The sequence below is a fragment of the Dipodomys merriami genome, unplaced genomic scaffold (assembly GCF_024711535.1).
Source record: "Dipodomys merriami isolate MVZ:Mamm:240054 unplaced genomic scaffold, mDipMer1.0.p SCAF_55, whole genome shotgun sequence".
NCBI classification, from domain to species: Eukaryota; Metazoa; Chordata; class Mammalia; order Rodentia; family Heteromyidae; genus Dipodomys; species Dipodomys merriami.
This window is the reverse complement of record NW_027206124.1, coordinates 997604-1024916: the sequence shown is the minus strand read 5'-3', so window position 1 is coordinate 1024916 and position 27313 is coordinate 997604. Positions and strand designations below refer to the sequence as shown.

At 51.6% G+C, this 27313-nt stretch overlaps 1 protein-coding gene across 3 annotated transcripts; it reads left to right on the top strand.

The window, feature by feature from the left end:
- The first annotated feature begins 1763 nt into the window (after positions 1-1763).
- On the top strand, positions 1764-25910 carry Foxred2 (FAD dependent oxidoreductase domain containing 2). 3 transcript variants are annotated; one of them, XM_069999426.1, is made up of 8 exons: positions 1767-2613; positions 4626-4877; positions 6146-6415; positions 7657-7823; positions 8880-9045; positions 11167-11408; positions 12429-12599; positions 24957-25910. In XM_069999426.1, exons 1-8 carry the CDS (start codon positions 2075-2077, stop codon positions 25004-25006), a joined length of 1857 nt encoding a protein of 618 aa, XP_069855527.1. In that variant the 5' UTR covers positions 1767-2074; the 3' UTR covers positions 25007-25910. The 3 variants fall into 3 exon arrangements, with proteins under 3 accessions (XP_069855526.1, XP_069855527.1, XP_069855525.1); XM_069999424.1 differs by lacking the exon at positions 24957-25910 and adding an exon at positions 18161-20376; XM_069999425.1 differs by lacking the exons at positions 12429-12599; positions 24957-25910 and having other exon boundaries at positions 1764-2613; positions 10378-11200.
- The last annotated feature ends 1403 nt before the right edge of the window (positions 25911-27313 follow it).

Below are 27313 nucleotides of genomic sequence, written 5' to 3'. Positions count from 1 at the left end.
ATGGATGGGGAAGGATTACTGCCCTTGAAGCCACTTCAGAAGGGTTTGGTGTATGTTCATCAGGGAGGTGTTTGTAATGGTTTTTAAGCTTGGATTGAGCTGGTGACAAAGTCCCAAACTACCCCCCAACAAAGGTGTCACAGCTGTGCTGTTGTGGACACTGGATCAATCCCCTGCCACATAAATCACTAAGCTTCCTGAGCCTTCTACAAATTATTGCCAGTGTATAGTCAACAGACTCAGCTATGCAATTGAGTTCCTAGTCATTTAAATAAGCCGCAGAGCAAGCAAAAGTTTACTGAACTTTGTCAGGGTATTAAGATTGAGCAAAAAGGTGCTTAATGAGTTTTCAATGTGGAGCACAAAACCTAGACCTTTAAATGTGACGTGCCATTGGGGGCCAGAATTCAGATCACTTCTTGCCAGCCAGTCCAACAGCATTAGCTGAAGCAGGCAAGTAGAAATGACTGTTAACATGCTTTCTCTACTTTGTTCTGTGTGAAAACTACTCAAACCCTTAGCAACATTCACCTGCAGCCTAGTTTGGGGGCCTGGCCACCTGTTTCCCATGTCTTACCCTGTAAGATGAGCAACTGTTTCAGCTTCCCAGCAACCAGTCTGTCACCACAACCACTGAGAAAGGCATTTTGACCTTCCTTTTGGGGGAGCATTTTGCGGGGTCTGACTGGCTCCAAACAAGTGCTCGCTGCTGCTGTGTGCCAGATGCCAGAGGAAGCAGTGAGTGGCTTCGTTTCTGCTCCCGTGGGGCTTTCCCGAGGTTGACAGGAAGACTGACATTTAGCATTGGGTACTTTTGGCCTAAGAGGTAAAGGCTTTTTCTACAGAGGGAAGCCTCCAGCCATGGAAAAGGCCGGCGCCCCGCGGAGTTTGGTCTTTGCAGGCTGCCTCCCCACAAGAGCTCAGCTCCTTTGAGTATGCGGTGCCCTTCCAAGGTGAGATCTTCCCTCGCACAGGGGCGGCCTGCCACCCTGGGAGGCACCTCCTGATCATGGCAGTCACATGCGGTGGGTTTCGATGCCAGCGTCTTCAGCACGCGGCATCACCCCCGAGGCGGACACCGGCCGTTCGGCCCTGAAGGACACCGCATCCTCGGCCCGCCTCACCTGGCGGCGGGAGGTCGAGTTGGCGCTCCCCGGCGCTCACTCAGCACACAGCGCACCGAGTCTCGGTCCCGGCCCGGCTTCCAGCTCCACCGACCGGCTGTACTGAGTCCGGCGTGGGCCGCTCCTCCCCACGCACGTGGAGAGCTGCACCTGACAAGCGAGAGCCGGCTCTGCCTCCGCCGCTCCCGCCCGCCGGGGCGCCGGGCTCCCGGGCTCCAGGCCTGCAGCCCTCGGCCCCGCCGTGGTGCCGAGCGCGCGGCCTGTGCGCGCCACCGACCCAGCGTGCCGCGCGCGCCACGCACGTGATTCCGCCCCCTGCTATTGGCCGGGGGGGGGGTGGATGGTGAGGTGGGGAGCCGCGCCGCGCCGCGGGATCCCCACAGGCCTCGCTCACGACAGCCTTCGGTCGGGTCAGCCCCGAGGTCTGAGCGACGCCGGGCTGTACTCTGGCTGCGTGACGGGAACGGCGGCCTGGGCACTGCGCACGCGCAGACCGCTGCTTCCGGAAGCGCGCGGTTGCGGCAGGTGTGCTGGGCATCCCTCTCACGTGATCCACTGGAGGGGCGGGGCTCTGCGTGGCACGCCCCCTCCTGGCTCCGGCCCGAGGGTGGGGGCGCGGCCGGGGAGGTTAGTGCCTTCGGCGCGGCCGGCCCTGTCAGCTCCACCTGGGGAGCGGCTCCTGTCCTTCCCCGGGTCGCGATTGCCGTGGCATCCAGGGGGCTGTTCCCCCACGGGAAAGGAGCCCCCGAGGATGAGATGTAGGGGTTCCGAACTCCTGCGCGCCCCAGATGCCGTCCCGAAAAGACAGAGTCGGGGCCGATGAGCTGTCCCGTGCCGGGGTTCCAGCCCTGGTTCTGCCCGCGGAGCTGTGAGGCCCGCGCGCCGCGCCTCCCCCGCGCCGCGGTCCCTCGCACCTCCCGAGGCGCGCGGCGTCCCCCCGGGCCCTCGGCATGGCCGGCGAGACGCGCCTCGCCGCCGCGGCCACGCTCTGGGCGCCCCTGGGGCTGCTCCTGACGCTGGCCCCGCACCCGGCCCGGGGCGCCCGTCCGCACCGCGACTACTGCGTGCTGGGCGCGGGGCCCGCGGGCCTGCAGATGGCCTCCTTCCTGCAGCGCGCCGGCAGGGACTACGCCGTGTTCGAGCGGGCGCCCGCGCCCGGCAGCTTCTTCACGCGCTACCCGCGGCACCGCAAGCTCATCAGCATCAACAAGCGCTTCACCGGCAAGGCCAACGCCGAGTTCAACCTCCGCCACGACTGGAACTCCCTGCTCAGCCACGACCCCCGGCTGCTCTTCAGACACTACTCGCGGGCCTACTTCCCCGATGCCGGCGACATGGTGCGCTACCTGCGCGACTTTGCCGACCTGCTGGGGCTCCACGTGCTGTACAACACCACCATTGCCCACGTCACCCTGGACAAGGACTCCCGGGCCTGGAATGGCCACTACTTCATCCTGACCGACCAGAAGGGCCAAGCATATCAGTGCAGGTAAAAAAGAATCGGGCCGGGCAAACCCACTGAAGCTGGGCAAGATCCCAAGAAGACACCCCTCCATTGGCAGGGAAAGGGAAGAGGGGTGGGGGGACGAGAGAAAAGGGCCACTAAGGCCACTCCTCACTCCTACTAGAAATTCAGTGCTAAGAGGTTCAACTCAGTCCCCGTTTTCTCAGGTGTCTCAGAAAGTTGAGGCTGTGTAGCTCCAGAAGATACTATCCATTTCTTTCCTCCACGATTTATGTCTTTAGTCATATTCGCTCTGCTGCTTTGATGTCTAGTACCGGGCATAAGCACCGCTTATGTGCCCACCAAACTCTTCTAGAACACCTCTTGAACTGGTGTTTTCCAAAGTACCTGCTGGGAAATGCTGGGTCAGGTAGCCAGTGGGCCTTAGACAGTCCAGTGGGACTGACCAGAGCTGGAGGCCCAAGAGATAGCATCTCCAGTGACCAGTGTTGACTTGCTTTGCCTTCAGAGACAGCTTCAGCTTCTGTGCACTTCAAACATGTTCAGTCTTCTCAAGGACCCTAAAGGGGAGGTTCCTGATCCCCATTTGGCAGGTGAAGAACCTGAGTTTCAGAGAACTTGAATATGCAGAAGATACTTGGTAGAGATGCTACTTAAGCTTGTGTGTTTCTGGTCATCTTTATGCTACAGCAGACTGCCTCTTCCCTCCTTGTCCTTAACCTCAGATCTGGCTCCAGGAAGGTGCTTGGCAAGCCAGGGTTCATCTCCTGTAATGGAGGTACAGCATGGCTTCTTGCCTCTTAGAGCCCATGGCAAAAGGGTCAGGCTGAATTGCACTCCTGGATGTTAGGTGGCTGTGATAGTATGGAGAGCATTCATGTAGGACCTGAGCAGGCAAAGGTCAGAAAGGATCTGTGTGTGCCCTTTTATAGGCCAATGGGTTCCACTTAGAAACCACCTTGCGGTCAGCCCAGGATCTCACCAGTGGATTGTAGTCCCTACCAGGCTAAAGAGCAGGTCTTTAGAATCAGACTCCTCTATGCTCAGATCTGGTTCTGTTTCCATCCATTGCTCTGGGACTACTCTGGCTCCTCACATGTAAAGTGGCCATGGAACACCTAATTCAAGGTTGCTTTGGGGCAGTAATTAAGATGACACACAGCCAGGCACCTTTGGCTCAGACCTATAATCATAGCTATTCAGGAGGCTGAGACCTAAAGGTCTAGATTTGAAGAAGCCAGCCCAGGCAACAAACTCCATGAGACTCTTAGTTTCAATAAGTCAACAAAATGCCAGAAATGGAATTGTGCTCAAGCACTTTCCTTGACTGAAAAAGCTAAGCAACAGCTCCCAGATCCTGAATTCAAGCTGTAGCGCGCGCGCGCGCGCGCACGCACGCGCACACACACACACACACACACACACACACACACACACACACACACACACACACACACACACACACACACACACACACACACACACACACACACACACACACACACAGGTACACAGACATACTAGCCCAGGGCCTGGTACCCAAGTATTACTCACAGATTGGTCCACATGGAAAGCAAGTCAGAAAAAGATAGAAAGGCACCAGGCTCTCTTCGTATCACTGAGGTGTTTAATGGCCACATTTGGTAGAATGTGTGGTGAAATGTGAAGGAAAGTGTATCTACGGGACTGCGCCTTGGGTATACTGGGCAAGGCCAGTAAATAGATGAGTGAAAGGGCTGGGAAGTTGGCTGGGGTAGAGCAATTGTCTCGCATGCATGAGGCCCTGGGTTCAATTCCTCAGCACCACATAAGCAGAAAAAAGCTGGAAGTGGCGTTGTGGCTCAAGTGGTAGAGCACTAGCCTTGAGCTGAATTGCTGAGGGACAGCACCCAGGCTAAGAGTTCAGTCCCCACGACCAACTCCCCCCCCTCAAAAAAAATATGAGTGAAGGAATGAATGAATGAATGGTGTTTTCTTTCCGAAGGGATTTTTACAGCTGAGAGACTGAGCCGTTTTTCCTCTGTGTCCTCCTGCAGTGTCCTCCTTGTAGCCACGGGGTTGTCAGTTCCCAACCAGGTGGACTTCCCTGGCTCTGAACTCGTGGAAGGTTATGAGTCCGTGTCCACAGACCCTGAGGACTTTGTGGGTCAGAACGTGCTGATCCTGGGCCACGGGAACTCCGCCTTCGAGACAGCAGAGAACATCTTGGGTGTCACAAACTTTGTCCACATGCTGAGCCGCTCCCGGGTGCGGCTCTCCTGGGCCACCCACTATGTTGGAGATGTCAGGTATGCTACATCCCTGCTTGTGCGTGCTGTGCCATCAGCTCTGTAGAGTTTGTTTTCTGTTACCCTAAGAAAATGCCTGAGACCAGGTAACGTAAAAAGAAAGCAGGTTTATTAACACACAGTTTCAGAAGCTGAGAAGTCCATGGTACTGGCTTGAGTAAGCACCCCCTGCCCATATTACTTCATGGCAGATGTCACCACAGTCCGTCCCGGTGACAACAGCGCATGTCAGGGGACTGGTCACATGGCAAGACAGGAAGCTAAAACAAGAGGGGAGATTAGACACCCTTCTTTCATGGCACCCCTCTAGCTAGAACTAATCAGGGGTCTCAGAACAGCGATGTGCTTTAATTGCTTCCAAGGGTCATGACTCTCCCACTAGATTTCAGTTTTGTTTCTGTTTTTGTTTTTTTTCAGTTTGGGGCATAAACTCAGGGTCTGGGCACTGTCCCTGAGCTTTTTCACTCAAGGCAAGCATTCTACCACTTTGAACTACAGCTCTACTTGCAGTTTTCTGGTGGATAATTAGAGTTAAGAGTCTCACGGACTTTCCTACCCAGGCTAACTTTGAACTGTGATCCTCAGATCTTGGCCTCCTGGGTAGCTAGGATTACAGGCATGAGTCACCAGCACCCGACCTTTTTTGTGTGTGTGCCAGTCCTGAGACTTGAACTCAGAGCCTGGGCATTGTTCCCGAGCTTTTATGCTCAAAGCTAGCACTCTACCACTTGAGCCATAGCTCTACTTCCAGTTCTCTGGTCGTTAATTGGAGATAAGACTCTGCCTGGACTGACTTTGAACTGTGATCCTCAGCCCTTAGCCTCCTGAGTAACTAGGATTACAGGCATGAGCCACCAGTGCCCAGCATAGGCTGTACCTCTTAAAGATCCATTTCCAGGGACTGGGAAGGTAGCTCAGTGGTAGAGCGCTTGCCTTGAATGCATGAGGCCCTGGGTTCCATTCCTCAGCACCACATAAGCAGGAAAAAAAAAAAAGCCGGAATGGCACTATGGCTCAAGTGGTAGAGCGCTAGCCTTGAGCTGAAGAGCTGAGGGACAGCACCCAGGCCCAGAGTTCAGGCCCACAACCGGACCCAAAAAAAAAAATCCATTTCCACCCTGGAGACCAGGCTTTCAGCACACTGATGAAGATACCATGTCCAAACCCAAGCCAGCTACGCCTCCTCTAATGCCTTTCTAGATGTTTCCCGCTGGACTCACCAGCCCTGCTCTGCCCCCCTCTCCCTCTCTGTGCTCTTGGGAACCCAGGGCCATCAATAATGGCCTGCTGGACACCTACCAGCTGAAATCCCTGGACGGGCTTCTCGAGTCAGACCTGACGGACCTGGCCTTTGTGAAGGACCGCCAGGGAAAGTTCCACATCACCCTGAAGTTCTTCCTGGAGGAAGCCAATGCCAGCCAGAGTGCCGACTCCATCACCCTCCCCCAGGACGACAACGACAACTTCGCCATGCGTGTGGCCTACGACCGAGTCATCCGCTGCCTGGGCTGGAAATTTGACTTCTCCATTTTCAACCAGTGAGTCGAGGAGGTGGGGTGGGGGAGCAGGGTTTCCTAGCAAACCCCTTCTGGCCCTCCCTGGGGGTCAGGGCAGCCCTTTGGCTTTCAGGTCAACACCCAAAGAAGTGCTGCTGCCTGGCCTTCCTCCCGGGACAGGAATTCCCCATCCACGTCAGGTCCCAGCTGGTCCTGTGCAGCTGAAGTTGCTCTAAGGCTGACTGGCTACCACAGGCTCCAGGGCACCTCAGAGTCTGGGGACACCAAATCCATGAGCTATGGAAGGTTCCTCTCCATGCTAGGCTGACTTCTGCATCTCTGCTGTGGAAATAATTGTTCCTTTCTCGTGTGATTATTGTAAGAACTGATAGAAGAAACTTGGAGGGCTGGGGTGTAGCTGAGGTGGTAGAGGGCCTGCCCAGCAGACACAGAACCCCAAGTTCAACCCCTAGTGCTGGGGGGCAGGGGAAGTGCCTGTGGCTCACACCTGTAATCCTAGCTACTCAGGAGACAGATCTGAGGATCAAACTTCAAAGCTAGCCTGGGCAGGAAAGTCCATGAGACTCTTAACTCCCGTTAACCACCAAAAAGCTGGAAGTGGAGCTGTGACTCAAGTGGTAGAGTACCAGCCTTGAGCAAAAAAAGCCAAACAAGAGCATAAGGCTCTTGAGTTCAAGCTCCAGTATTGGCACACACACAAAAAAAGAAGAAGAAGAAGAAGAAGAAGAAAGTGCTTGGCACATACTTATGCACAATAAAACATTAATTGCTAAAATTATTTGCATGTAAGCAATTTTGGTGACACTTGTTTTTGAACTTGGAGTCTCATGTTTGCTAGATGTTCTACCACTTGAGCTGTGCACGCTTCCACCTCCTTATTTCTGTTTTGAAGAGCATCTTTGTGGAGCCGGTCTTTGATATTGTTGCCTAGTTCCACGCAAAGCTGAGGATAAGAACCTTTGTCCGGTCTCTCGTGTGCTTTCTGGCCAGGGAGGAGGAAGAAGAGCCTCCTTTCCCAGCATGTGACAGCAGGTCCCAGACTTAGTCCACAGCGCAGCCTTGGGTCAAGCTTGAATCCCAGCTCTGTCCCTGACTTTCCGGTCTTTAACCTAAGCCTCAGTTACTTGGCCTATTCAGTAGAGATCGGTCTCCCCTCTTTCTGGGGTCAGAGATGAGGAGTGTAAAGCATTTATACCATGCCAGGCTTGGACCGAGGGCCTCACCCACAGCACCTGCTCCTCCTAACAGCCTTTCCATCCCAGGTCCCTCAGACTCTCCTCCGGTAGTGAGTTTGGCAAGAAGTACCCATTGATCAGAGCCAGCTACGAGTCCAAAGGAAGCCGAGGTCTCTTTATCCTGGGGACTGCCAGCCACTCAGTGGACTACCGGAAATCTGCGGGGGGCTTCATCCATGGATTCCGATACACAGGTGAGCCCAGCTGAGAGTGATGCTGTCCCCAGGGAGAACCACCAATAGTCATAAATTGCCTGTCTGGAGCAAATGACCAGGATTTTTGGGAGTTTTTTGTTTTTTCATTTTGGGGGGGCGGTCATGGGGCTTGAACTCTAGATCTGGGCACTGTCCCTGTGCTCTTCAGCTCAAGGCTAGCACTCTACCAACTGGAGCCACGGCTCCACTTCCGGTTTTCTGGTTGTTAATTGGAGATAAGAATCTCACAGACTAAGCCGGGCGATGGTGGCTCACGCCTGTAATCCTAACTACTCAGGAGGCTGAGATCTGAGGATCGCGGCTCAAAGCCAGCCCGGGCAGGAGAGACCGTGAGACTCCTATCTCCAATAAAACCACCAGAAAACCGGAAGTGGCGCTGTAGCTCAAGTGGTAGAGCGCTCGCCTTGAGCTGAAGAGCTAAGGGACAACGCCCAGGCCCAGAGTTCAAGCCCCACGACCGACAAAAAAAAAAAAAAAGAATCTCACAGACTTCTCACAGACTTTGCTGTTCGGGCTGGCTTTGAACCATGATCCTCAGATCTCAGCCTCCTGAGTAGCTAGGATTATAGGCGAGAGCTCCAGCAGATGACCAGGTTTTCATAGTCTGTGGATAGGTCTAGAAAAGTAGTAGATAGAGGCTGGAGACATAGCTCAAGTGCAAAGCTCTGAGTTCAAATCCCAGTTTAGGAAACAAGGAAAAGAAGGAAGAGAAGAAAGGAGGAAGGGAAGGAAAGAAGGGAGGGAGGGAAAAAAAGACAGGAAGAAGGAAAGTGGGGGTGAACAGAGTCACAGTTCACACTGTCATCATAGCAGACCCATGGGATAGCTCCTGCAGCATCTTTAACCTGAGGGACAATGGACTAGAGCTGTCCCCCTGTGTAGCTGCATAGCGTATGGCCATAAACAGGACATGCACTACTTGTTCCTTTATGCACGACTTTTGCTGAGCTTTGCTCTCAAGACCGGGCCTCCCCTGCTTGATGAGCAATGACAGCATCTAAGTGCTGCGGCCCTGCCTCCCTCTGGCCATTGCAGTGCGTGCTGTCCATCGGCTCCTGGAGCATCGCCACCATAGTGTGGCCTGGCCATCCACCAAGTACCCTATCACGCAGCTGACCAGCTCCATCATCCGGCGCATCAACGAGGCTTCTGGGTTGTACCAGATGTTTGGTGTGCTGGCTGACATCATCCTGCTGAACGAGTGAGTAGCCTGTCACCCACCCCCTCACACCCATACACCCTGCACTGCCCCTCTCTCCCCAGTCCTCGGTGCCCAGTAGCCTGGTTCTTCCTTTGCACAAGGCCACAGGCGAGGCAGGATCTATCCTGGGGGGTAAAGGTCAGTGAAATCCATAAGCTCTGCAGACAGGACAGTCCAGGTAAACCCTAGGTTTACCTCTTTCTTGCTGTGTGCATCAGTTAAGATGGTTGCCTCTCTGACCACTTCTCCCCTTCTCTCCAGAATGAGAGCTTAGCAGTATTGAAGGAAGGTGTTGATAGACAGCTTTGGCCCTAAGTAAGTGAGCAGTAGCAAGAGTTCAGTCCTCAGCAGGAAGGACCAGAGCCCCACAGGCTGGACCACCTGGTCTCAGGCCTTCCTTTTCCATCAGACAATAAGCAGCCAGTCACAGAGGACACAGTGTGCTTAAGAAGGACTGGATGGGGCTGGGAATGTGGCTTAGTGGTAGAGTGCTTGCCTAGAATGAGTGAAGCCCTGGGTTCTGATTTCTCAGGGCCACATAAACAGAAAAGGCTGGAAGTAGCTCTGTGGCTCAAGTGGTAGAGTGCTAACCTTGAGCAAAAGAAGCTCAGGGACAGTGCCCAGGCCTTGAGCTCAAGCTCCATCACTGGCCCCCAAAGGACAGGATGCAGGGAAGGCTTGCTGAGGACTGGGGCAGGCTCATCCCAGAGCACCCAATCCATGCGCTCAGCCCACCACACCTCAATTTACCCATGACACCTGCTCTTTCTCAGTGACACCCAACTGTGGGCCAACCGCCAGCTCTGCCTTCAGCCATGTCTAGATCTACCAGCTCTCGCCAGGCCCCTCTGGGTCCATATCCCGGCACCTCCCACCACATCTGTGGGTTCCTCAGCACAGCCGCCCGAGTGGCCCCTTTAGAGGGCAGTCACATGCTGTCGCGTCTGCCCTTCTCTGCAGGACCCAGGGCTCCCTTCCCAGCCCATGAAGCCAAGGTCTCCCCAGGTGACTCTCCCTGACCTGGCACCCTCCCTCACCCAGTGATCTCCACTGCAGCCTCCCTCCCTTAACACAGCAGGGGTCTGCCCTCCCCGGGGCCCTGAGCCTGATGCTGCTTCCCCCCAAGAGGCCCCTCCAGGCTGCACAGAGCTTTCTGGAATCTGTCCTATGTGTGAGAGTAAGCGCAGATGTCAAACCCAAACCTTGTAGAGCCAACTTGCCAGCTCCTGAAGCTGCTTGGTTGACGCTGGGGGAGAACTAAATGCTCCCCAATCTTGCTCCTCTCCCCTCTGCCCTGCACCTCTCCCCTCCGCCCTTCTCCCCTCCCCTCAGCCCTGCTCTCCTTCTCTCCGCCCTGTACCTCTCCCCTCAGCCCTGCACCTCTCTCCTCCACCCTGCACCTCTCCCCTCAGCCCTGCACCTCTCCCCTCAGCCCTGCTCCTCCCCCCTCAGTCCTGCTCCCCTTCCCTCTGCCCTGCTCCTCCCCCCTCAGCCCTGTACCTCTCCCCTCAGCCCTGCTCCTCCCCCCTCAGCCCTGTACCTCCCCCCTCAGCCCTGCACCTCTCCCCTCAGCCCTGCTCCTCCCCCCTCAGCCCTGTACTTCCCCCCTCAGTCCTGCTCCCCTTCCTTCAGCCCTGCACCTCTCCCCTCAGCCCTGCACCTCTCCCCTCAGCCCTGCCCCTCTCCCCTCCGCCCTGCTCCTCTCCCCTCAGCCCTGCTCCCCTTTCCTCTGCCCTGCACCTCTCCCCTCAGCCCTGCTCCCCTTCCCTCCGCCCTGCACCTCCCCCCTCAGCCCCTGCTCCTCCCCCCTCCACCCTGCATCTCTCCCCTCAGCCCTACACCTCTCCCCTCAGCCCTGTACCTCTCCCCTCTGCCCTGCATCTCTCTCCTCTGCCCTGCATCTCTCCCCTCAGCCCTACACCTCTCCCCTCAGCCCTGCTCCTCTCCCCTCAGCCCTGCTCCTCTCCCCTCAGCCCTACACCTCTCCGCTTAGCCCTGCTCCTCTCCCCTCAGCCCTGCTCCTCTCCCCTCAGCCCTGCACCTCTCCCGTCTGCCTTGCACCTCTGCCCTGCTCCTCTTTTCCCGCCTGCCCCCCCACTCAGCCCCATGCCCTTCCCACAGGAACGCCACAGCATTTGAGTACCTGGAGGAGTTCCCTGTGCAGATGCTAGCCCAGCTGGAGACCCTCACAGGGAGGAAGGCACAGCATGGGCTCTTCGTCATCAATATGGAGTATGGCAAAAACTTCTCTGGGCCCGATAAGGATGTCTTCTTCTATGACCGATCCGTGGGGCACATAGAGGATGCCTGGCAGTCTAACTTCCTCCACCCAGTCCTCTATTACTACAGACACCTCCCCACTGGTGAGTGGCCCAGCCTCCCCCAGCACAGCCTCTTGGAGGTGGCATTCCTGGGACCCCACCATCAAACCTCACAGAACCCCTTCAGCTGACAGAAGGGGGAACCCAGGAGACTCTTCCCAGAGATCAGATAGAGACAGAAGGTCTGAGAAGGCTCTGCGATACGCCCTGATTCTTGCCTGAACTATAATCTGCATAGACAGCCCTGACACTCTTGAATTCCAAGTACCATATGGTAAGAGGAATGCTCTATGTCCCAAGGAGGCTGAGAACAGGGCCAAGGGGCTGCAGATGCAGTATTTTAGAAAGAGTAGGGCAAGGAACTCGGACCAGCTAGCACAGTACAGGAAAGAGGCAAAATTCCCAGCCTATCCTTTCAGGGCTGTGTGATGTTGGGCTGTTACCCTCTCTGAGCCTCACTTTCTGGAGATCACAATATCGATTTCCTATAGCCTTGGTAAAGGAAAATCTAACAGCTCAGGTCCGGTTGCTCCCAATAAGTGCACAGCCTGGGAACGGGACTTACGCTTCAAAGCTGTGAGGACACAGGCAGAGGAGGCGGGTCCTGAGAGGGGATGTTCTCCAGGGAAGAGGTGGTCTCAGCTGGCAGAAAGGACAGAGATCCAGATCTGCATTCAGTAAAGAAGCTGGCCACCCCCTAGAGTCTGGTTCCCAGTACAGAGATGGTCAGGCGTGGGTGCATGCGTCCTCAGCCTAGGTACCAGTCAGGCGCTCACGCCGCTCCTTGGCAGCTTAAAGCAGCCACAGGGACCTTGATTAGAAAATCACCACAACCACTGGACTCAGCACTGGCTCTGAAACCACAAGCCACAGGGCTGGTTCCTCTTCCTCATGTCAGCACTGGCTGATACGTGGAGTCGGTAGGCTGACCACAGACAGCTCTGGCCAATGTGCATCAGGACCAGGGCAGCAGAGGGGAGACGCCAGCCAGAGCAGAACACACAGCACTGCCTTGCGGCACGGGCCGCGGCCTGCCGTCAGCAAGCTCTCCCTCTCCCACAGAGCAGGACGTGCGCTTCCGCCCGGCGCACTGGCCCCTGCCCCGGCCAGCAGCCATCCACCACGTCGTGGAGGACTTCCTCACTGACTGGACAGCGCCGGTTGGACACATCCTCCCCCTGAGACGCTTCCTGGAAAACTGTCTGAACACCGATTTGCGGAGCTTCTATGCAGGTAACGTGACTTCCCAAAAAGGCAGGCAACTGGGCCGGAGGCCCCAGGATGGACAGAGAGAACCCCAGAATCTAACTGTGGAAATCCAAACCCCCAGGCTCCTAGATCTAACCGCCATAGGCTAGATGCTCATCAGAATCCCTCCCAGTACAGCACACCTAAAAAGACCAATTTTTTTTTTCTTCAAACAAATGGCAAGAAAAATGAGGGAACCCCCGCAGAGCAGTGCTGGGCCTGGCTGCTGATCATCAGCCCAGGGCCTGCATCTGCACTGACTACACCTTGAGATGGCCAGGTGGGGTGGAACGGGATGGAAGGCCTGTTTACAGATCCTCAAATAAATTTGGCTCTCAGTGGGTCAATCAATGCAAAAAGAGAAGAAGGGGGAGGAGGAAGGGGAAGGAAAAGGAGGAGGAGGAAATGCTTTGTACCCTGGGTACAGTGAGGGAAGTGAGGAATCTCTTAAACACCCCTCCTTCCCTTAGTAAAGTTAGAGGTTAACCTCATGCCATCATTGTGGTTCAGAAATCACAGAAGCATATGCAAACCCTGGGAGATATGATTTAAAAGCTTTCCCAGATTTCCCACAGATGAAATTTGATCAAAATCATTGAAAACATGACAGAGAAACCACTGTGAGGGGGTTTTAGCAGAACCGGAGACTATAGGATCAAACCCACAGACTAAAGGTACTGGGAAGGCTAGATAGAAAATACAACAAGGGGGGCTGGGAAGTTGGCTCAGTGGTAGAGTGCTTGCCTTTCATGCATGAGGCCCTGGGTGCGATTCCTCAGCACCACATAAGCAGAATAAAGCCAGAAGTGGCACTGTGGCTCAAGTGGTAGGGCACTGGCCTTGAACTGAAGAGCTGAGGGACAGTGCCTAGACCCAGAGTTCAGCCCCCACCACCGAACAAAAAGAAAAGAAAAGAAAATACAACAAGGGGGCTGGGAAGGTGGCTCAGTGGTAGAGTGCTTGCCTTGCATGTATGAGACCCTGGGTTGGGTTCCTTTGCACCACATTAAGCAGAAAAGGTCAGAAGTGGCGCTGTGGCTCAAGTGGTAGAGCACTAGCCTTGAGCTGAAGAGCTCAGAGACAGTGCCCAGGCCCAGAGTTCAGCCCCCACCACCGACAAAAAAAAAAAGAAAGAAAGAAAGAAAACACAACAAGGTATGTTTAATATATCTGGAGAAATTTTTTTTCTGGTCCTTTTGCTTGAATTCTGGGCGATGTCCCTGAGCAATTTTGCTCAAGGCTAGCACTCTACCACTTGAACCACAGTACCCCTTCCAACTTTTTTATGATTAATTGGAGCTAAGAGCCTCATGGGGTGGGGGGTGGGAAGGGATGGGAAGGGGAAACAGGAGGAGGCAACAATGCTTGATAAAAAAATGTATTCATTGGGCTGGGAAGGTGGCTCAGTGGTAGAGCACTTGCCTTACATCCATGAGGCCCTGAGTTCGATTCCTCAGCACCACATAAGCAGAAAAAAAAGCCGGAAGTGGTGCTATGGCTCAAGTGGTAGCGTGCTAGCCTTGAGCTGAAGAGCTGAGGGACAGCGCCCAGGCCCAGAGTTCAAGCCCCACGACCGGACCTAAAAATAAAAAAAATTTACTCATTATCTTGCCCATGTAATTGTAACCCCTCTGTATGGTATTTTTAAAAAAAAAAAAAAAAGAGTCTCATAGGCTTCTTGTCTGAGCTGGCTTTGAACCGTGATCCTCAGATCTCAACCTCCTAAGTAGCTAGGATTATAGGCATGAGCCACCAGCACCCAGCCTAGAAAAAAAAATTTAATGATTATTGACAGTATATTGAAGGAAGAAAAATGTATTTACATTTTGGCTGGGTGTGTAGCTCAGTGGCAGAGCACTTGCCTAGCACACACAAGGCCCAGGGTTCCATCCTCAGTATTGCAAACAATTAAAAAAAAAACCTCGCTGAGCAGAGTGCTGATGGCTCACAGCTTAGGAGGCTGAGATCTAAGAGGATCACGGTTCAAAGAAGGCTGGGCAGCAAAGTCTGTGGACACTTATCTCACTAAAACTACCAAAAAAACGGAATGAAGCTGTAGCTCAAGTGGTAGAACACTAGCCTTGAGCACAAAAGCTCAAGAACAGCTCCCGGACCCAAAGTTAAAGCGCCAGGACCAACAAAAAGTAAATTTAAAAATTCTGACAGCCAAACCTAAAGAGGAACTGAGAAGTAAAAAGATCGGAGGGGGGAGGGGGAAGGCTAATGCTAAAAATAAGTAAATAAAAATAAAAGACCCAAAAAGTAATTGATATAAAGCTAAATCTTTGTCTTTTGATCCCTTAAATGTCTACAATATCCATTCCTTTTCTCTATGGAGAAAGCATCTGCTAATCACCTGCTATGTGGTATGTTGGGCACTGATCATGTTGAGTTAGAGACCAACTCTGGCCTAGTCAGAGAGCCAGTGTCCTGGGCTCCTTAAGTCTGCTTTGAAACAATGCTGTGTCCATTATGGGAGATGGTTTGAAGGTATAGCGTACAGTGACCTATCTACACAAGCTAAGCTGTCTGCCTTGATCAGACACTGACTGGTCTGTGAAGGGATGTTACAGAGTTACAGGTAAACCGTCAGCTCCAAAATGCCCACCTCAGGGTTTGAGGAGGCCACAGTGCCAGTGTGGGCACATTCCCATCCAAGGTGCCTCCTATCGCGCAAACCACGGGGTGTGGCTGGCCCCAGCTGGGAAGAGCCCTGTTAGCAGACGGCCGGCCGGCAGGGCAGCGAAACAGCCCCCTTGAATTGCTGCTTTCCTCCTGCACATCTGCTGTCTTCTCTGTCCTGCCAGAGCCCCTGTAGTGGGAGTGAAATAAGCAGGAATGGGTATTTGGGGGAGCCCTTCCCAGGTTATTAGTCCCTGGAATCCTCACAACATCCTTCTGTCTATGCCCTGTGTGTGGATTTGTGTGCTGGTTTGAACTCAGGGCCTTTGCACTGTTCCTGAACTTTTTTTAAGGCTAGCACTCTACCTGGACTTGAGCCACAGCTCCACTTCCAGCTTTTTCAGTAGTTAACTGGAGTTAAGAGTCTCACTGGGGCTGGGAATGTGGCTTAGTGGTAGAGTGCTTGCCTACCATGCATGAAGCCCTGAATTCTATTCCTCAGTACCACATAAACAGAAAAGGCCAGAAGTAGCACTGTAGCTCAAGAGGTAGAGTGCTAGCCTTAAGCAAAAGAACTAAAGGACAGCGCCCAGGCCCTGAATTTACGCCCTGGGACTGGGAGAGGGGAAAAAAGAGTCTCACTCCTGAATTGTGATCCTCAGATCTCAGCCTCCTGAGTAGCTAAGATTATAGGTATGAGCCACCATGCTATACCCTTTTTTTCTTCCTTTCTTTTTTTTTCTTTTACATCAGATAAAGGAACTTGGGGGGACTGGGAAGGTGGCTCAGTGGTAGAGCGCTTGCCTTGCATGCATGAGGCCCTGGGTTCGATTCCTCAGCACCACATAAGCAGAAAAAAAAGCCAGAAGTGGCTCTGTGGTTCAAGTGGTAGAGTGCTATCCTTGAGCTGAAGAGCTGAGGGACAGCACCCAGGCCCAGAGTTCAGGCCCCACAACTGGACCAAAAAAAAAAAAGGAACTTGGGGTGGTGAAAAAGTTTTCCTAAACCAGGCACAGGTGGCTCATGCCTGTAATCCTAGCTACTCTGGAGGCTGAGGTCTGAGGACTGAAGTTCAAAGCTAGTATGGACAAGAAAGTCTGTAAGACTCAGGCTGGAACGTAGCTCAGTGGCAAAGCGCTTGCCTAGCAAGTGCAACATCCTGGGTTCGATCCCCAGTACCAAAAAAGAAAAGACAAAAAAAATACAGTTAAAAAACAAAAACAAAAACAAAAAAACAGAAAGTCTGTAAGATTCTTTTTTTCCCTCCCATCCTGGGGCTTGAATTCAGGTCCTGGGCACTGTCCTCAAGCTCCTTTTTACTCAAGATTAGTGCTCTATCATTTGAGCTACAGCACCAATTCTGACTTTTTCTTAAGTTTATTGGAGATAAGAGTCTCACAGACTTCCTTGCCTGGGCTGGCTTTAAACCACAATGTCAAGCCTCCTGAGTAGCTAGGATTACGGGTGTAAGCCACTGGTACCAGCTCCATGAGACTTATCTCCACTATACTACCAAAACAAGTCAGAAGTTGGAGCTGTAGTTCAAGTGGTCAAGTGGTAGGCTTGAGTTTAGTAGTCTTGCTAGTTTTGAGTGAAAACAGCTGAGGGATAGCACCCAGACCCTGAGTTCAAGCCCCAAGGCTCCCACAAAGTTGCTAAAGGATTCTGGCCAGGTTTTGGTATACTGCCTTCCCATCTTGTCTCTAACTTCCTCAACAAGACTGAGCCCAAGCTAGGCTTAGTGGTACATTCCTGTAACTACCAGCTCTCAGGAGGCAGAAGCAGGATTGTGAGTCTGAGGCCAGCCTGGGCAACATGGGGAGTTAGTTGGAGGCAAACCTGGGCTATATAAAGAGATCCTGACTTTAAACAAAAGACCTGAGGGCTGGGAAGGTGGCTCAGTGGTAGAGTTCTTGTCTTGCATGCATGAGGCCCTAGGTTCCATTCCTCAGCACCACATAAGGAGAAAAAAGCTGTAAGTGGCACTGTCGCTCAAGTGGTAGAGTGCTAGCCTTGAGCTGAAGAGCTGAGGGACAGCGTCCAGGCCCAGAGTTCAGGCCCCACGATTGGACCAAAAAAAAAAAGACTTGAGTCTAGGACTAAAGCTTATATACAGCCCTTGGTTTGGGGTCACTCATGTCAGGAAATAATAGACCCCATGATTACAACATGTTGCTGTTAGTCAGAGCACCTTTTATTTCTTCCACCATAAATGCAATCCTCTACAGCCCAGCAGGCACCATGTCTGTAACTTACATAGTATTACATACTGCAGAAAACCCAACCTGGGTTTCTTTTCCATGTCTTCAGTTTCACAGACACAGATGCATCTTTCCATAGAGGCTTCTTCTTTCCTTACTGAGACTAGACCTGACCCCTTTTCAGTTTAAGGAGTCACTTTATGACAGCTTTGGCATATCCAAGTTGCCCACATCACTGCTCCCAGGCAGAGTTCCCCAGCAAAAGCACGGGGTAACAAAGGCTTGGCTGAGTCATAACCAGTGGCCAGGTAGCCTATGGGTAGACTTGCTGGTGAAGGGCTGAGCCATACATAATCCTGGGCGTGTGTAGCAGGAAGGTACCAATACCATCTCCCTATCAGAATAGCCCACAGTGTGAAACTTACACCTGCTTCATTTGGGGAGCTTCTCCTTTCATATTTTCAGACAATGGGCAATTGTAGATCGCTGAAGCCATGGAAACCAAACTGGATCCAGTGGTGATCACTGGCTAAAAGGCTTACTCCTACCTTCCCCGTGCCATCGTCCAGCCCCAGCAGGAACTACTTGTAGCCCTTGGGGGTCTCAGCCTCTTCATTACTGATCGAATCTGTCCTGAAGGATTTATGCGTTTTATCCTTTTTTCTTTTCCTGCACTTCTCCCTCTTCTCCAAGCCTGATTCCTCCTCTTTTGCCTTTGTGTAGAATCCTGTTTCCTGTTCAGCCTAACGCGCCAGAAGCTGCCCCCCTTCTGCCAGCTCGGGTATCTGAGCATGCAGGGGCTGGCAAGCACCGAAAGCCTCCGGCAGCACGGTGTGGACAGCAGGCTCCTGCAGGACTATGCCGCCATGGGCCAGCACCGGGAGGGCAGCAGCCAACCGCCTGGCAGCCGTGGGCCCAACAGTCACCCCCTGGTTCCAGGGCCTCTGGTCCAGTCCCTTGACAGCAACAAGGAGGAACTCTGACTGTCCCCTCCGGGTGTGGCAGCCTCGAGTCCACCCACCACAGGTGGGACCCGAGACCACTCAGCTCCCAACTGGGACTGCACCAGAGCTAAATGGCAGGGCATGTAAGGCTGGGGTGTGGCCATGCACCAGTCCCTTTTGTCCTCATTGGGGGGGAGGGGCAGCAGAAGGGCATGTTCTGCCAGGTACGAGCTGCCTTTCATAGCTGGCTGGACAGGTCGGTCACTGAGCACCAGGCTGCCTCGTTCTGTCCCCTCCCAGATCCACCCGCTCTTTCCACCTGTCTGCTTTCAGATGAGCCTGGACACTGCTGTGGAGTAGCTGAAACCTACCATCATCCACACAGGGTTTGCAGCAACAGAGGTTCAGTCCCCATCGTGTGACTCACGCGAGAGACAGGGGCCCTAGGACTCACTGCCCAGACCCTCCCTAGGTGCTCCACCTGCACACTCCACTCCCCACTCCACCTCGCCCTCCTCGGTCTGGCCACCAACCCTGTGGCCTGGCTTATAATCCCCACCTGGAGGGCTGACTTGATGGTGGAGTGGAGACCAGAATCCTTGGGCCTGGCCACCTCAGTCCTCCCTAAAGTACCCCTTGTTTAGAGAACCTGCTGAGGTGTGTAATGGCTGGGGAATTCAGTTTCTGCCTCTATCACCTGGAGCCTCCACTCTCCCCTCAGGATGTGACTATCTGTGCCTAGGCCCTGGGGAAGTATTATAATTGACAGAAGTGACAAGGTTTCTTGACAGCCCCAATGCTCACTTCCCCCAGGGAGCGTGCACCTCCAATTCATGGATGCACTCAATTCCAGGGACACTGGCTTTCAGGACTGGAAGCCTCTTAGGATATCCCCTTCCCTCTGGCTAGGTCCGCATCCCCTGACCACGAGCCTGACTCTTCACCTCCCCGTGCTATCCCCTCCAGTAGCTCACTCTGTTTTTTCCATGCACACACACACACTACTCCTGGGGTTTGAAATTAGGGATTCAGTGCCATCCCTGATCTTTTCTCCACTTCTGGCTTTTTGGTTAATTGGAGATAAGAGACTCACAGATTTTCTTGCCAAAGCTGGCTTTGAATCATGATCCTTAGCTCAGTCTCAGCCTCCTGAGGATGACAGGCAAGAACCATTGGCACCTGACTTTGAAGCATTTTAATGAATCTTAATTAGGTCTGTGCCACAATATTGAATCCTGTTCCACACGCATCACCCACTAGTTTCCGAGGCTGGTGCAGCCACTTGTTCCAATTAAAATTCAAAGCTGGTAACAAGTAGCTGATTTTAATATAGAGAATTCCATTCGTGCAGTTGATTAGAGATGTCACCCTTTGTTCCATTTTATAAGAGTTGGTTCCAAACAGTGACCATCGTGGCTTCATTTGCCAAGTCTCCATCTGCACAGCCCCTCCTAGCTGTTCCCCTCCCTTGAGCAACCCTCATCTCTGGCCCCCATTGCTTTGGGCTCACCACCTCTGGGGGCTGCCACACCCGGTCTGTTGTACTGGGTTCACATTTGCACTTGATTGTCTTGTTTCCTTTTTTGGGAGTCTGCACACCCGGTAGCAGAGCCAGTCCCTTCCAGCTGGGCCCAGTTCCTCATTCCTCTCAGCTGAGCCATGGCTTCAGTCATTCCTTCTTTTTTTTCTTTTTCATATTATAAAGTTATTGGTGCACAGTACACAAGTCAGCCTGGCCACTGGCCAGAAGGGGACCCCATTGTAAGTGCAAAGGCAGTGATTTTAGAGGGAAACACAGGGCTGGGGTGCAGCTCTGTGGCAGAGGACTTACCCAGCATGTGTGAAGTGCCGGATTTCATCCCCAGCAGCCTCCAGTCCTCCAGAGACTGCAGAATTAGGCCATAAATAGTGGGAGACATCTTGGAAGAAATTTTAGAAATTCTTTTTTCATTCTCAGATCCCTAATTCAAAAATAAAGGTGAGCTTTTGAAGCCATATGTGTGTATGTGTGTGTGTGTGTATAACATAATGAGAAAGGACTTTAATCAAAGGTACTATAATCAGAAAGGCACTATAATCAGAAAAAGGACTTTCCAATGAATAGAATAGTTCTCCACAGGAAAAGAATTTTGTCGAGGGGTGGGGGGGGTTGTATGTGTGGTTGGTCCTGGGGCTTGAACTCAGGGCCTTGGTGCTGTCCCTGAGCTTTTTTGCTCAAATTTATCATGCTACCACTTGAACCCTAGCTTCACTTCTGGCATTCTGTTTGTTTGTTTTTTGGGTCCAGTTGTGGGGCCTGAACTCTGGGCCTAGGCATTGTCCCTGAGCTCTTCAGTTCAAGGCTACTGCTCTACCACTTGAGCCACAGCGCCACTTCCGGCTTTTTTCTTTTTGCTTATGTGGTGCTGAGGAATCGAACCCAGGGCCTCAGGCATGCAAGGCAAGCACTCTACCACTGAGCCACCTTCCCAGCCCCTGGCATTCTTCTGTTTGGTTAGAGATAAGACTCTCACGTACTATCCTGCCCAGGCTGGCTTTGAACTGCAATCCTCAGATCTCAGCCTCCTGAGTAGCTAGGATTACAGGCATGAGCTACCAATGCCCAAGCTTTCCACTGGAAGTTTTATCAGCTGTAAGGACTCTCATCCAGCCTCTACTAATTATGTGAAAGAAAAAGGAAGGAAAAACAGCCTCAGCCGGGTGCTGGTAGCTCACGCCTGTAATCCTAGCTACTCAGGAGGCTGAAATCATGGTTTGAAGCCAGCCCAAGCAGGAAAATCCAAAAGACTCTTTATTTCCAGTTAACTACCAGAAAACCGGAAGTGGCGCTGTGGCTCAAGTGATAGAGCGCTTGCCTTGAGCTAAAGAGCTCAGGGACAGTGCTCAGGCCCAGAGTTCAAGCCCTACAACTGACAAAAAAACAAAAACAAAAAAAAAAACAGCCTGGGCAAAAAGGACCATAGTGGAATACAATGTGGAGAAAGGAAATGTACTTATTGTATAAAGAACTGAATGAAATGAGAACTATGAAGAACAGTTAACATCACCACAGGGCCTGCTTGCAGCTCTTACAAGGAGAAGTGCTAAGGCAGTGAACAAGAAAGATGCAGGATAGGAAATCTGAGCCCACCCCTGGAACCTTGTAAATAGAAAAGGAACCAGAATGGCAGCCGTGGTTCCCTTGGGATTCTGGGATGAGTTCTTTCTCTTTTTTTTTTCCCTTCCTTTGCCCATATGTGGGATTATATATTTCTTTTTTTTCTTTTTTTCTTTTTGTCAGTCGTGGGGCCTGAACTCGGCCTGTCAGCTCTTTAGCTCAAGGCTAGGGCTCTACCACTTGAGCCATAGCACCACTTCCAGCTTTTTCTGCTTATGTGGTGCTGAGGAATCGAACCCAGGGCCTCATGCATGCCAGGCAAGCGCTCTACCACTGAGCCACCTTCCCAGCCCCCATGGGATTATTTTCTAGTGAAACAAATAACTAGCTTTTGAAATTGAGGATGGCTGGCAGCCCCTGCAGGACTTATTCTGCTTCCTTGGCCTCAGGATCCCCTCAGATGGAGGCACTTTCTGCTCCCCAGCAAGTGTAGGGGTGGAAACACTCAGCTAATGATGCCGTTGTGTGTGTGTGTGTGTGTGTGTGTGTGACCATGCACTCTGCTGGCAGACTTGGTCAGTGCAAGGATCTTCCAGCTTTTGTGAGGACCTTCTGGAGTCTCCAAGACATTTCAGAGCTCCAAATTCCTTTTGCCTAATAAGTGGGAGTGAGAATCCCTACGGTCTGCTTGGAAGCCAACTCACCCAGAAGTGAATGTGTGTTGGCATGGTGGTACTCACCTGCTACCCCAGCACTCAGGAGGAGAGGACAGGAGGATGAGTTTAAGGTCTGACTGGGCTAAGAGCAAGACCTCATTTCCAAAAATGAAAATAAAGTCTTTTGATCGGAAGTACCGAGAATCCTTTTGTATATGTTTAAAAGCTATTCCCACCAATTCTTCTCTATGCTGTTTTGGTCTGTTTTCTGTGGCTATTACAAAATACCTGAGGCTGAGTTCTTCATAAAGAAAAATTATGTTTGGAGCACTAAGGGCTGCTTTAGCCATGGGGCAGGTGAATGGCGTCATAGGAGCCCATGTGAGAGGGAGAGATTGCATGATATGGTAGGGCACCAGGGAGCCACAGGGGCTCTTTTATTACAGTGCTCTCTGTGAGAACAACCAGACTCCTACAGAACTCTTCAGTGCCTGATGAGTGCATCCCCCAGTGACCCAGCCACCCCCTCTCTTAAATCAGATCCCATGTCACCTTCCAGTAGCTCCACGGTGGCTATCAAGACCCCAACACAGGAGTCCTGAGGGACACACCACGACATCCAAAGAGGAGGAGCCTAAACCCTGCCTACTGAGTGTGGGCCAGACTTAGTGATGCACATCCAGCATGGCTTTTCCAAGATTAGGTGATAAAAGGACTTGCATTTGCCCAGAGAGCCTTCCCACCCCCACCCCAGCTCTGTCTTTTTCTCCTTCCTTCCCTCTCTCTTCCCCCTCCCCTCCTTTTCCTCTCCCTCCAACTCCACACTTGCTTACTCCCTTTTTCCCTCCTTCTCTCTCTCCAGTCATTCACTCTGAGGAAGGCCATGCAGCCTGTCACAAGGACTTCTGGGAAGCCCATAAAAAGGCCTGTGTGTCACAAAACAAGCCTACCAACAACCACAAAGGATCCTGGCTGTACTACAGCCAAACCCTATGCCTGTAACCCCAGTCACCACCCTCAACTCAACCACATGAGAGGCTCTGAGCAGAGCCAGTGCAGACTCCTGTCTCCTTCGAGCCACCAAACAGGCAATACCAGTCCACTCACAGTGCCTGGCTGCTCATCACCCTCCCTGTGACCTTCCTCCCTATGGACTCTGACAAATGAGAAGTAAAGGGAAGCTGGGCACCAGTGGTCTTGCCTGTAATCGTAGCTACTCAGAAGGCTGAAATCTGAAGATCTTGCTTCAAAGCCAGCCCGGGCAGGAAAGTCCATGTGACTCTCAGCTCCAATTAAGCACTTTCCTTGAGCTGAAGAGCTCAGGGACAGTGCCCAGGCTCAGAGTACAAGCCTCATAACCAAAAAAAAAAAAAAAAAAAAGGGATCCCCAAACAATTCCTGGTATGCATGAGGTTCCCATAGGAAGGCGGAGAAGTGGAAATGTAGATTATCCCACAGGTGTCCTCCAAAAGAGAATTAGAGCTGGAGGCTGGAGGCATGGTTCTAGTGGTAGAGTGCCATCTAAGCGAGCAAGCCACACCAGTGTGGGAACCTGCGTTCAATCCCGAGTGAGAGAGAGAAAGAGAAAGAGAATCCCCGTACCATGGAGGAAGCTGTGACAGAGGCAGGATAGCCATGTGGATGTGGGAAGGAGCCGGCCCTAGAGGGTGGGCATCAGTCTCGTGGTCTGCAGCGCTGTACTCAATTAAAGCATCAGCCCCCAAAGCCAAATTGGATTCTTCACCCAAAAAAATCAACCATAGGCTGCCTCATTTCACCGCAGATGCTTATTTTTAAAATGTGATGAAAATGCTGACTGTATAAAGATTTTTGTCAGACTGCAGGCTTTAAAAAAGCATTTAATTCAATCTGGCATCCCAGAGAGAATGTAAATCTGCTACAAAGTGAGGTTGATGGGCAAATGAGAGGTGCTTCTGCCCAAGCTCTCAGCCAAGTGCATCTCAAGACCAGGCCATCAGATGTGAAGTGTAAAAAAAAAAAAAAGCACGCAACAGATATACTTAGGTAAGAAACAACGGGCTCCCCTGGCTCACTCCTTTATCTGGTCTGCATAAACAGGACAGACTTGCCTGAATTTGTGGGAAAGCCCTGAGCAACGTGCTCCCCACAAAACCTTCCAAACGTCTGTCACCTGCTTCCTCGCTCACTGTGAGATGCTACCATGTCAGACCCAGTCTCAAGGTGTTCCAAGTGACTGCAAAAAATAATCAGATGCAGACAAATCCTACCAAGGATGACAGGGAAGACAGATGACAAGGAAATAGCTCAAAGCATTCAGTGTGTTAGCATCTGGCACTGTAGTTTAGAAATAAAGCAACTACTAAGATGTATGAAAGATTCCTGAACCCCATCAAAGAAGAAGTCCCCATTATGGGGCACTGTGGGAGATTAAAGGTAGTGCAAACTTCCACAACAACTTGAGATGTGTGATCCATGTCTCCTCTCCTTGAATCAAGGTAGGCTTTGGACTGTTTGGACCAAAAAAAAAAAAGGCAGGAGTGCCAAGTGCTGATAGCTCACACCTGTAATCCTAGCTATCCAGGGGGCTGAGAGCTAAGGATTACAGTTCAAAGCCAGACCAGGCAGGAAAGTCTATGAGTCTCTCAGTTAACCACCAGAAAGCCAGAAGTGATGCTGTGGCTCGAAGTGGTAGAGCACTGGCATTGAGCAAAAAGCTCAGGGACAGCACCCAGGCCCTGAGTTAAAGGCACACAGCTGACAAGAAAGAAAAAGAAAATGGCAGGAGTGATGCCATGCCAGTTTGGGGACCTGATCCTAACAATTTATACCACCTGTCCTAGGAGCCCTGACACGAAGCAGCATGGAGAATGTAACTATGGCAGCCAGATGAGCTACCAGCCATGAGCCAACGCTACCGCAGCCCTGACTGAGCCACACAGACTCCCTGGCAGACACCATGGGGAGAAGAAGTAAGCTGTAATTGCCAAGAACTACCCAAACTTCAGATGTAGGGGCAGATAAATGATGGCTGTCCTAAGCCAGTAAGTTTGTTAAAGCAGATAGTAAGGACAGGCATTGTGGGGCTAATACAGAGGTGGCCACAGGGACAGTAAAAACAAAATGCTTGTGTTCAGCAATGCTAATAATGAGGCAGTGACAGACAACAGTACAACATACAGGGTTAAGACACCCAAAGTAAAAGATACACCACTGTGTTCTTGCCTCATTGGTACACCTACAACAGGGGATCAAATAAAAAGAACAGTGAAGCTGGGTGCTGGTAGCTCATAACTGTAATACCAGCTACTCAGGAGGCTGAGCTCTGAGGATCACAGGTAGAAAAGTCCCTTATCTCCAGTTAATCACTAGAAAACTAGAAGTGGAGCAGTGGCTCAAAGTGGTAGAGTGTTAGCCTTGGGCAAAAGAGCTGAGGGACAGAGCCCAGGCCCTGAGTTCAAGTCCCATGACCAACACCAACAATAACAACAAAGCTGGAAGTAGAGCTATAGCTCAAGTGGTAGAGTACCAGCCTTGAACGAAAAAGCTAGAAGCAACACCCAGGCACTGAGTTCAAGCACAAAAAAAGAATTATGAGTTTCATGGAACTCACACTCAAGGACAAAATGGAAAATAAATTCATAATTGATAAATCTCAATACAGAAATAAATATTTTGAGTAGAATCAAATGGAAACTTTAGGACAGAAAAAAATATAGGCTGAAATTAAAATTTTAGTAGCTGCATTTAACAGCACATGGGAGATGACAGAAGACTGATCAACAGGAATGATCCAATCTGAAAAATATAGAAGGAAATCAAAGAGCTTCATGATCTGTTGGACTCTATTTTTAAGACCATTATGTATATAACTGCAGTTCCAGAAAAAAAGGGAACAGAGGAAAGGGACTTTTCATTACTTTATTTTTATTTATTTTTTTGTAAGTTGTTAGGCTTAAACTCAGGGCCTGGGCGCTGTTCCTGACCTCTTTTGCTCAAGGCTAGTGCTCTACCATTTTGAGCCACAGCACCACTTCTGGTTTTCTGGTGGTTTGTTGAAGACAGGGGTCTCACAGACTTTCCTGCTGGGATGGCTTTGAACTGTGATCCTCAGATCTTGGACTCCTGAGTAGCTAAGAGTACAAACATGAGCCGCCAGCACCAAGCATAGGTCTTACATTTTACATGCATAGTATTACCTCTTGACTGTGGAACATTGAGCTATATACACACACACACACATACACACACACACACACACACACACACACACACATACCCCTTATATTTTACATGCATAGTATTACCTCTTGACTGTGGAACATTGAGCTATACACACACACACACACAAACACACACACACAATACTATACACACACACACACACACACACACACACACACACACACACACACACAATATCCCTGGAGTCAAAAATGCAGTGAATGCTGGGTGCCGGTGGCTCACACTTGTAATCCTAGCTACTCAAGAGGCTGAGATCTGAGGATCACGGTTCAAAGCCAGCCCGGGCAAGAAAGTCCACGAAAATCTTATCTCCATTTAACCACTAGAAAACCGGAAGTGGCACCATGGCTCAAGTGGTAGAGTACTAGCCTTGCACTGAAGAGCTGAGGGACAGCACCCAGGCTCAGAGTTAAGTCCCATGACCAAACCAAACCAAACCAAACAAACACACAAATGCAGTGAGTACCTAAAATATAATGGATCAACTACATTTTCATGTATTTATGCTGATACTGGGACTTCAACTCAGGGCCCTGCCCTCTCACTTGAGTTTTTCACTCAAGGCTGGTACTCTACCACTTGAGCCATGCCTCCACTTCCAGATTTTTGTTGATTCGGTGGACATAAGACTCTGGATTTATTGGCCCAGAACCTTGATCCTCAGATCTCAGCCTCCAGAGTAGCTAGGATTACAAGAGTGGGATATTTTTATTCCCTGTTACTTCTGCCAGTGACATTTGAGCCAATTAAACAAGGCATGATCACCCTTGGACACCCCTCCTCCACCCCTACCATCCTGGTCAGTCAGTAGAAAAATGCAGAACTTAATGTTCCCAAGACCTGAATTCCCGGGAGGTTGCCCAGGCCTCCAGCTAGCTGTGTTCCCTTGGTAAATGGTGCCTGAGGTACATAATGCCAACCCTACCTCATGGACCAGAGAGAGATTGCCTCAAGC